The sequence below is a fragment of the Anomalospiza imberbis genome, chromosome 7 (assembly GCF_031753505.1).
Source record: "Anomalospiza imberbis isolate Cuckoo-Finch-1a 21T00152 chromosome 7, ASM3175350v1, whole genome shotgun sequence".
Lineage (NCBI taxonomy): Eukaryota > Metazoa > Chordata > Aves > Passeriformes > Viduidae > Anomalospiza > Anomalospiza imberbis.
In genome coordinates this window covers 23,133,986-23,144,959 of record NC_089687.1, presented here as the reverse complement: position 1 = coordinate 23,144,959, position 10,974 = coordinate 23,133,986, and the positions used below count along the sequence as shown (strand labels likewise).

The 10,974-nt window shown below is 36.5% G+C and overlaps 1 protein-coding gene across 1 annotated transcript in view; it reads left to right on the top strand.

Moving 5' to 3' along the window:
- The window catches only part of TTN (titin), a 239,148-nt gene that overhangs the window by 138,471 nt on the left and 89,703 nt on the right, over nt 1-10,974 (top strand). The window contains 18 exon segments of the mRNA XM_068195998.1: nt 220-270; nt 920-1,315; nt 1,506-1,781; nt 2,009-2,284; nt 2,437-2,576; nt 3,037-3,163; nt 3,250-3,513; nt 3,622-3,888; nt 4,011-4,274; nt 4,779-4,918; nt 5,105-5,231; nt 5,344-5,610; nt 5,700-5,966; nt 6,430-6,696; nt 6,783-6,922; nt 7,856-7,982; nt 8,736-8,878; nt 10,778-10,901. Of these exon segments, the coding sequence (XP_068052099.1) occupies nt 220-270; nt 920-1,315; nt 1,506-1,781; nt 2,009-2,284; nt 2,437-2,576; nt 3,037-3,163; nt 3,250-3,513; nt 3,622-3,888; nt 4,011-4,274; nt 4,779-4,918; nt 5,105-5,231; nt 5,344-5,610; nt 5,700-5,966; nt 6,430-6,696; nt 6,783-6,922; nt 7,856-7,982; nt 8,736-8,878; nt 10,778-10,901 (3,663 nt within the window).

Here is a 10,974-nt window from a genome sequence, read left to right as displayed (position 1 = left end):
AATAAGTCATTCCTATACTTCAGGATATTGAATTTACTATTGAGATATAGACAGTATACGTTCTGTAAAAATAGAGATATGTTTATATCTTTTCCTCCCCTTTTACATGTAGGTAACTAAAAGAAGAAAAAATCTGATATATAAAATAAATACTACTCTTAGTTTCAGTAAGTATGTTTATTTAACTACATTTCTAATAGTCTTGCTGTTCTACTTCAGAGGCCAAGCCACCAAAAGAAGAATCTCCAAAGGGTATCAGTCCAGTCAAAGGTAGGATATTACAAGCAGTACTTCGTCATGGTCTAACACCAGCTGGCAATCAGGCCCCAAACAGCAACTCACTCACTCCACTATGGTGGGAAGGAGGAAAGAATAAGAAGGGTGAAAGTGAGAAAACTCACAGGTTGAGCAAAAGCAGAGCACACAAACAGAGAAAGATAAGGAATTCACTCACCATTTCCCATGAGCAGGGGTGTATTCACCCATATGCAGGACAGCAGGATGCCCTTCCATCCCTTGAAGGGCAAATGTCATAACTCTGAGTGCCCCCCTCCTCCCCCCACTTCTTCTTTCCCCTGCTTTACATACTGAGCATAACACCATATGGTGTAGGATATCACTTTGGTCAGTTGGGATCAGCTTTCCTGGCTGTATCACTTCTCAATTTCTTGTGAACTCCCAGCCTTCTCAGTGGTGGGGCTGTATGAGAAGCAGAAAAGGCCTTGGCTCTGCAAGAGCTTCTCAGCAATCACAAAAATATCTCTGTATTATTAAGACTGCTTTCAACACAAATCCAAAACATAACCCCATACTAGCTACTTACAAGACCGTTAAATCTCCCCCAACCAAAATCAGCACAGCCTACAATCAAAAGCAATTAATTAGGATTAATTTATTCATTTCTGGATCTGAATTACAGCGAAGAAGACACCTTCACCAGCAGATGCAGAAAGAAGGAAACTCAGGCCAGGCAGCGGTGGTGAAAAACCTCCTGAAGAGCCTCCATTTACTTACCAACTCAAGGCTGTACCACTGAAGTTTGTCAAGGAGATGAAAGATATAGTGCTAAAAGAAGCTGAGTCTGTTGGGTCTTCTGCAATCTTTGAAGTCCTTATTTCACCATCCACTGCAATTACCAGCTGGATGAAAGATGGAAGTAACATCCGAGAGAGCCCAAAACACAAGTTTATTGCTGATGGCAAAGATAGGAAGCTGCATATTATTGATGTCCAGCTATCTGATGCTGGTGAATATACTTGTGTATTACGACTGGGGAACAAAGAGAAGACCTCTACAGCCAAACTTATTGTTGAAGGTATTCCCTGTTTCAAATTTATCAATAGGCTAGCCACTCCTCAAACTAGAACTGGTGCTTTGTAATTTTACAGTAGTTGGTAGATGCATCCTTTTGTTTTCCTCAATCACTACACATAGAATATAAGGTATTTCTGCATCACATGTTCTATATCTAAAGGAGAAAAATCAAAATAATTTGTTTCCCACAGAACTCCCAGTGCGGTTTGTGAAAACCCTTGAAGAAGAAGTGACTGTCATTAAAACCCAGCCACTGTACTTAACATGTGAGCTTAACAAAGAAAGAAATGTGGTCTGGAGAAAGGATGGTAAAATCATCAAAGCCAAGCCTGGGAAATTTGCTCTGGGTGTTATTGGTTTGTCACACTCCCTCACAATCACTGATTCAGATGATGCTGATGCTGGCACCTACACTGTTACTGTGGAAGACTCTGAACTATCATGCTCATCTTGTGTTAAGGTAGTAGGTAAGCAACTAAAATCATATTCTTTTCTCTCTCTAGGATATTTGGGCTGCTTTAAAATTATGAAAACCTTTTCTCATTGTCTTACAGTATAAGTGGACAGATAAGATTTTTACAGCTATTAAAAGCTTGTTGTAGTACAAAATATCTTAGTTCTTCTTTTTTATGACATGTCTATTTGTAATAAAAGTCTGCTAAGCTGTTCTCTTCTGTAACTTTTTGTCATGCAGAAGTTATAAGGGACTGGTTAGTAAAACCCATAAGAGACCAGCATGTTAAACCAAAAGGAACAGCTACCTTCAGCTGTGACATTGTCAAGGATACGCCAAACATTAAATGGTTCAAAGGAGATGAGGAAATCCCTGCTGAACCCACTGACAAGACAGAAATCTTGAAAGAAGGAAATAAAATTTTCCTGAAAATCAAGAATGCCGGTCCTGCTGATATTGGAGAATATGCAGTGGAAGTTGAAGGTCGCAGATACCCAGCTAAACTGACCCTTGGTGGTAAGGAAGCTTTTATTTGGATTATATTTCATCAGCTTGTAGGCCAGTGTTGAAAAACATCTAAATAAACAAACATAAAAGATAACCTGAATTATTATAAAGCTCTATCAAAACTTGATCTAATCATATACGTGTTTATTTGTGCATTGTAGAACGTGAAGTTGAGCTTCTGAAGCCATTAGAGGATGTTACAGTTTATGAGAAGGAAACAGCAAACTTTGATACAGAAATATCCGAAGATGATATTCCTGGTGAATGGAAGCTGAAAGGAGAAATCCTGAGACCTTCACCTGTAAGCATCTTTGAATTTTAAAACACAATTTATTTAAATTAAATACTGGGAACAGGTTTCTTGAATCTTTATGTTAAGACATGTCATTGCTACTCAGTCCAGAATATATGATCAAAAAAACTGATTCTCTAAGTAAGGATTATACTTTATAAAAGATAAGTTTTGAAGGCCTTCATTTTCTTAAGGTATTACAGCACATAATTCAAGCAATAATAGAAATATCCTACATATATTGTGGGAATGATTCTGACATTCTAAAGAAGTGTGGAATGCTGAAGAAATGTACTCCATATTTTAATTATTGAGTCGAAGTATTAACTTTCCTTGAAAAGCAATGTCATTTTTCCTACCTGACTCTTTACCATGTATACAATGAAAATCCCTTTATTAAAAGCACATAGCAGCAAGGCATTTGCATTACATCGGTATTTGTATGTAACAAAGTTTGTCATCTCTCCAGACATGTGAAATCAAAGCTGAAGGAGGAAAACGCTTCCTAACCTTACACAAAGTCAAGTTAGAGCAAGCTGGTGAAGTCCTTTACCAGGCCCTGAACGCCGTCACTACAGCTATCCTGACAGTAAAAGGTACAATGCCCCATGGAGCGTGACACCAGCTTTGACAGAGTTCACATGGAGCACATTACAAATGATGTGTTATCTTTTGCTTCCAGAAATCGAATTGGATTTTGCTGTGCCCCTAAAAGACGTCACTGTTCCTGAGAAGCGCCAAGCAAGGTTTGAATGTGTTCTTACCAGAGAGGCCAATGTTATATGGTCTAAGGGCACTGATATACTCAAGATTGGAGAAAAATTTGACATCATTGCTGATGGAAAGAAGCACATTCTTGTTATCAATGATTCACAGTTTGATGATGAGGGAGAATACACAGCTGAAGTTGATGGCAAAAGGAGCACAGCAAGACTGTTTGTGGAAGGCAAGTATTTTCTCATGAACAAAAGAACAACAAAAAAATAGATAAAGAATATGTCTTTCAGACTACATTAGCCTTTTTCCTGATTGTATTTATGTGTCTACATTACAGGTGTGAGGCTGAAGTTCATATCACCTCTACAAGATCAAACAGTGAAAGAGGGGGAAACAGCTCACTTTCAGTTTGAGCTTTCTCATGAAGACATGCCTGTGAAATGGTTCAAAAATGATAAGAGACTTCACACAAGCAGAACAGTTTTAATTACTTCAGAAGGCAAAGTTCATAAACTAGAAATGAGAGAAGTAACACTTGATGATATCTCAGAAATAAAGGCCGTAGTCAAGGACTTGAACACGCAAGCCAACCTGAAAGTCTTAGGTAATTACATAAATAATTTAAAACTTGCTATAGAATAAATATTATAAGTAGAAAGTGACAAAATATTGACATTTTAGTATATTTGTATATCTAATTTATCTTATCCACTATTGCTTTTGTAGAGGCTGATCCATATTTCACTGTGAAATTACAAGACTACAGTGCTGTAGAGAAAGACGATATTACTCTGGAGTGTGAACTTAGCAAAGATGTGCCAGTAAGATGGTACAAAGATGGTGAAGAACTAATAGCTTCCAACAGAATTTCCATAAAAACAGATGGCTTGCGCCGTATCCTGAAGATCAAGAAGGCTGCAGAGAGTGACAAAGGTGTTTATGAGTGTGACTGTGGAACCGACAAGACAAGTGCCAATATCAGCGTTGAGTGTAAGTAATCGTGTCTTCGCTAAGGGAAAGGAGCGAAACCTTTGTAAACCAGTGTAGACAGACAGACTCTGCAGAGAGCAAGACCCAAAATGGACCTGTGAAAAGGATGCTGTTATGATGAATGGCTGAAATACCTAGATTAAAAGTTATTACAAGTGATTACAAGAGACAATATATTTGATGATTACTGGAGAGAGTTACTTTCTCTGTCCAGTTACCATCAGGAAATAAAAACAGTTTTGTTCGCTGTAACAGATATCTGGGTTAATTGTTAGGAAAAATATTCTTACCAAAAATAACTAGATTTTCAGACATAGAAGAAAGTTGTAGACTGCCAGCTTGCTGCTTTTTAGGAAGAGATTAGATAAACACTTAACTGGTTGTAGCATTTGAATGCCCAAAAGAAGGAAAAGGGAGAGACTTAAGATGCTTTCCACTATTACATTTCTATGGTATATAATTTGTGAGTAAACAGATGCAAACTTTTGATTTATTTTTTTTTAGCTCGCTTAATTAAAGTGGAGCGCCCGCTATATGGAGTGGAAGTATTTGTTGGTGAAACAGCACGCTTTGAAATTGAAATTTCTGAGCCTGATGTCCATCCTGTATGGAAGCTGAAGGGAGAAACTCTAACACCTTCACCTGTAAGAATTCTGCTTTATTTTTAGATAATAATTTCCAGTAGAAAAATAATAATAATATTATTAATAATAAATACTATTATAATAATTATTGATACAAATAATAATTATTAACAAACTATTATTAATAATTAGTGGTTTATTAGAATATTAATATTTGGGGTGGGGTGTATGTTTCTTTATCACCAGGACTGTGAAATCATTGAAGATGGGAAGAAGCATATTCTTGTCCTTCATAACTGCAAACTTGATATGACTGGAGAAGTGTCTTTCCAAGCTGCCAATGCTAAAAGTGCTGCTAATCTGAAAGTGAAAGGTACAGTCTGCACTTTGCCAACATTTCCATGTGTATTTCAGGGCATCAGAACAAATCTAGTGTCAGAAAGCGCTGTATGAACTGATCTGAAAGAGCTCTTCTTTGATTTCAGAACTGCCTCTTATCTTTATCACTCCACTAAGTGATGTGAAAGTCTTTGAGAAGGATGAAGCTAAGTTTGAATGTGAGGTATCCAGAGAACCCAAGACTTTCCGCTGGTTGAAAGGAACAGAAGAGATCACTCCTGATGAAAGATTCGAAATCATTTCAGATGGAACAAAGCATGCTCTGATGATTAAATCTGTTGCCTTTGAGGATGAAGTAAAATACACATTTGAAGCTGAGGATAAAAGAACAAGTGCCAGGCTAATTATTGAAGGTTTGTTAGACTTCATTTTTCTAGGAAAGTTCTGCATCATATACTTGCATAATTCCTATTGATAATATTATGACGTTATGTTGTTATAGGTATCCGCCTGAAATTCATCACTCCTCTCAAGGATGTAACAAAGAAGGAGCGAGAAACTGCAGAGTTCACTGTGGAACTCTCCCATGAAAATATCACTGTGGTCTGGTTCAAGAATGACCAACGATTACATACCAGCAAAGTAGTTTCAATGACAGACGATGGCAAATTCCATACACTCACAATCAAAGATCTTACTATTGATGATACTTCTCAGATAAAAGTGGAAGCTATGGGCAAATCCTCAGAAGCTAAACTCACTGTTCTTGGTAAGAATACCCAAAAGAATTTACCTGATGTATATTATCAGAAGAACTTTATTAATAAAAAATAGTAATCAGAAGGTCTTGGGGTTGGCCTAAATCTAAATTATGATTTTGAAAATCTAACAACTTGTTTTTCTTCCTTGGGTCTCCATTTACCTGTTCATGAAGGATGATTACAATAATTTTAAAATTTCATGCAAAGTTGCAAAATTAGTAAGTACATACTTAAAACAGTGCTCCAAAACTCCTAGAGCATCAAAAGAATGTTGTCAGTAATATTAGTAATGCCCTGAATAATTTGTTAGGCGTTTATTGTTTTCCTTTTTGTAACAGAACTGTTAAAAAGGACTATATTTAATCCTTCCTATGGGATATAAACAGGAAATATATTTTATGGTAGAAACTAATTGTTCTTTCTGGAAGACTAAAACTTCAGACTGAAATATGTCTTAACTTTTGCTTGCAGAGGGAGACCCTTATTTCACTGGGAAGCTGCAGGATTACACTGCTGTGGAGAAAGATGAAGTAATCTTACAATGTGAAATCAGCAAAGCAGATGCCCCGGTGAAATGGATGAAGGATGGCAAGCCAATTACTGCATCAAAGAATGTCGTTATTAAGGCTGATGGCAAAAAGAGAATCCTTATTCTCAAGAAAGCTTTGAAGAAAGACATTGGACAGTACACTTGTGACTGTGGTACTGACCAAACCTCTGCTAAACTTGATATTGAAGGTATGGTTATTTTAATGGGCTGCTCTGTAGAGGTCCTTTGGGATCTGCTAGAAAGTGAGGGAGTCAATTGCATTTTTCTTCTCCAGACCGGGATATTGAGATTGTGCGACCACTATACAGTGTGGAGGTGATTGAGACAGAGACTGCCCGTTTTGATATTGAAATCTCTGAGGAAGGTGTCCATGGCAATTGGAAGCTAAAAGGAGAACCCCTGACTGAATCAGCTGTAAGCAAATATTTCATGATATTTTTTATCCGTGTCTCAACACTTTGCAGGGAATTGGAGTGTGAGGGAGGATGACTGCAGAAATTAAATTTCATCTCCTGCTTTCAGGAAGAGTGACTATATTAAAAATAGTGGGTTTTTAAATTAATAATGTTTTAAATGTAGTACAAACGTAAACCAAAATAGCTAAATAATGAATGATTTTTACATAAAACGGTACATTCTGCTTTGCTGACAATAACTAACAATCATGTATCCAAAGTGCAAAGACCTTGTGGAATTCACTTCAACACAATGGCATTTAAAAATGCAAACATCAGATTTCATTATTTTTCCTGTGGGTTTTGAGTTATATTTGGTTTAAATAGATGTAGATCACATTTCCAAACTCTTTTGCATTTCTGTTACAGCTAAAATTGGAGTAAAATGGTATAGAGCTTAATCAAGTACTATAAACTCCTTGTTGGAAAGATCTGGAAAATAAAGAAACAATACAATAACAGTTGGCAATAATTTAGCTTCTTTGTAATGGCATAAATATGAATAATACAGAAAGATTGAAAGTTACATGAAAATCACTGTCTGGATAAAAGAGGGAAAGGTCTTCTCGAGGAAGGATCACAGCACAAGCTTAGTAATTTCTAGTTCCCTTGGGGGAACTAGGCCTCTGACTGGTCTACATATATATTAATGTATTGGCTACTCAGTCAGCACAGAAATGTGTTGCCTCTTCCCCTTTCTTTCCAACTGTATTAAGAAGAGAGTTTGAAAGGAAAGCCTTATGAATGAATGTTTATAGGGTATATTTCACATGGGCCCAGGAGTTGTGAATGGAGTAGAAGAAAACAGATTCAGGGTATGAGAAGTAGGGGTTCTTTTGGTGAGTAATACAAAAAAGATACTGAAAAAATTATTTCAATTCTGTTTTTGCAGGAATGTGAAATCAAGGAGGAAGGAAAAAAGCACTTCCTTACACTGTACAATGTGCGCTTAGATCAAGCTGGTGGAGTAGATTTTCAAGCAGCAAATGCCAAGTCTGGTGCTCACCTTCGAGTAAAACGTAAATGTCTTTTAAACTGTAATTAATTGATTAATTAAGTGAAAACATGATACTCATTGCCTCTTTGGAATGGGTGGCAAATCTCTATACTGTACTGTACCCACAGCAATCCTTTCCAAAACAGCAACTTAGGGATTAGTTACTCAGATTGTCTTAATTTTTATCATTAAGGAATGTCCTATGTGTTTTTAACCTTATATATCATTTATTCATATAGGAGAAGTAAAATTAAGGAGATGGCCTTGAAGGTTGCTTGGTGGTCTGGCATCATATATGCTGTTATGAAATCAAATATTGCAAGCAAAGGCTCTGCTGCATTGAAGTGTCACGTTAGCTGGAAAGGATAGGATAACAGTGATATCTAAGGATAGGGTTAAGAGCTTGATGGACAGGGACAGACTACACGGTTGCAGACCACTTGTTTCCCACTCCAATCCTAGCCCTCGATATTTTGGAAACACATGCCTTATCTAGCAACAGGCATGCAAGGCTTGGCAAGGAGACAGATGCAGAGCAACTTTCCTGCTGACCTTGTTCAATTTAAAGAAACATGCTCTGCAAATAGGAAATTGTAGGTGACCAGCCCTCCCCTAAGAACCCAGGGGGGCCTCTTCTATTTAGGGAATTTAAAGAGCAGCATTGCGATGTCTGGCTCTCTTGAGGGAAGCCACCATGGAGATTAGTACATAAGGGCAGCAGCTCTCTCTTGGGTAGAAGTGACTAATCTAAAAATTATGTCTTCTCCTTACCAAGCTCGAGTAATTGGCTTGCTGAGACCCCTCAAGGATGTAACAGTGACAGCTGGGGAATCAGCAACCTTTGATTGCGAACTCTCTTATGAGGGAATCCCGGTAGAATGGTTCCTGAAAGGAAAGAAACTGGAGCCCAGTGATCAGGTAAAAAAACTAAACTTTACTTTTTCTCATGTTTCCTCCTCCTCCTTGTCTTTCATGTCACTTCCCCTTCTTTATTTCTTATTTATTCTCTCTCAGCTGAGGGACTAAGGCACAGCAGTATTGTACTACTGCTGTATCAAATGCTAAATCATCCCTAAATCAGATACAACAGTTTTTCCCAGAAATTCCAGTATTCTGGAATGCTACAATTGTTTATCATATGAAGGGAAATTAAAGTTACAAAATATCAATCATTACAACAGTGATTTTGTACCTGATTCTGTTGGAGACTGAGCCACAAGGATACTGAATAATTTTTGCTCAGGTTACCTGTGGTTACAGTGAGAGGATTTTGAAAGAGGATTTTTGTTCTCCTGAATGCTGAGTTGCAGTCCAAGTCAACATATAAGGGGATTAAGAGGATTCAAATTCCATTTCAGGCATTTGTTCTGGCTCTCCAGATAACTCTCTGGGCAGATTTGCTTGTCAAGCACTTCTCACTAGCTATTTTTAACCCTTCATCAAGTGCTGGCTCTTAACTCTGAGATCTGAGCAACCTGGTATGCAGTCAATTTAATGTTAAAAGTTAATGATAGAGGAAATAAATAAAGAAACATAAATTAATACATTAGGAAATGGAAATGGATAATGCTGGTTGTAAGACTTCTTTTTCACATACTAGGCCTAAAAAAGTAATGCAAATTCAAATAAAAGTTGGAAGTCTAAGACAAAGTAAACTTTCAAGGCATTGCATAACCTAATGAAGTTTCAGAACTTGTAATAATGCTGTTTAATAATACTTTGGTATAGATTGCTATTTCTTTAAATATAATTTTTAGCTTTTTTTTCCAGATTTTTGTAGATCTTTCTGAGCTTTAAGAAATTAGCATAAATAAAAACTATTTAATAAAATAAATAAAATCCAGAAATAGGAAAATCCAAACAGATCATGATGATAAGGGACCCTATTACAGTATTTAAGGACAGATAAACAAAGTTGAAACTCAGCAGATGAGTAATGATCAGAATAAAAATGTGAAAAGCTATTGGTCAGTGCAGTGGATTGATAGTTATGACTGCCTGGCCAGAAAACTATTATATATTCGGTATTCTGTACAATGGATCATTATTTTGGTCTTTTCTGTCTGAGCTATCATTTTAATTACATGAAAAAAAATCAGATTTCATGTAGTTTGCATATACAGTCAAAACTGTCATTTGAACAGTTGAAACTTTATCAATATGAAATTGAGAGTAAACCATATATTTACTCAACACATCACTTTCTACCCATTCAAAGTAGCCTCTTGAAACACACTTACAACAGTCTTTAAGAATCAATCTAATTGTACAAGTGTTTCGTTTTAGCTGTTTGCTAATTCAAACTATTTTATTACCTCTGTGGCTGGCATTCAGGTCAACATTTATAACCTTTATTCATTGAAGTGATTTTTTTTTGTTTACTGTGATTGCAAAGTAGTTTCTGCAATAGGTCATAAAAGAAACTAGTCTTTTAGGCAGAATTTTTTACCAAATTTTAATAATAGAAAGTCAAATAGGCATTTCCAGAGAAGTGTATGTGTCCCAAACCTCTTTGTAGCTGAAAAAGTTTTTCCTTTACATGTAGCCAGCAGTAATGCCAACTTTTCCCATAAATTTGCTTTTTTTTTTGTATTTATTAATACCTGTTCAAAATAGACATAATCTCAACTCAGTCCAAAAATCCCCAAAACTTTGAGCATCGAGCTATATCTAGTATATAGAAAAGGAAGTTGTCAAAATTTCACATGAAATTGGACAATCAAACTCCACAAATCATAAATAGCATGCTATTTCATTAAATATTTCTTAAATACTTGTTGTAGATGTTCACAGCAAGGTTTTTATGTATTTTGCAAGGTTGTGACCCGTGCTGAAGGGAGAGTTCACACACTTATTCTTAGAGACGTCAAGTTAACAGATGCAGGAGAGGTATCACTGACAGCAAAAGATTTCAGAACTCAAGCAAATCTTTTTGTGAAAGGTAAGTCAGACATTTTAGTTAAACCATCATCAGCATTAATGTTCCACTCATGATTCATCCTGGAATAGGAAGC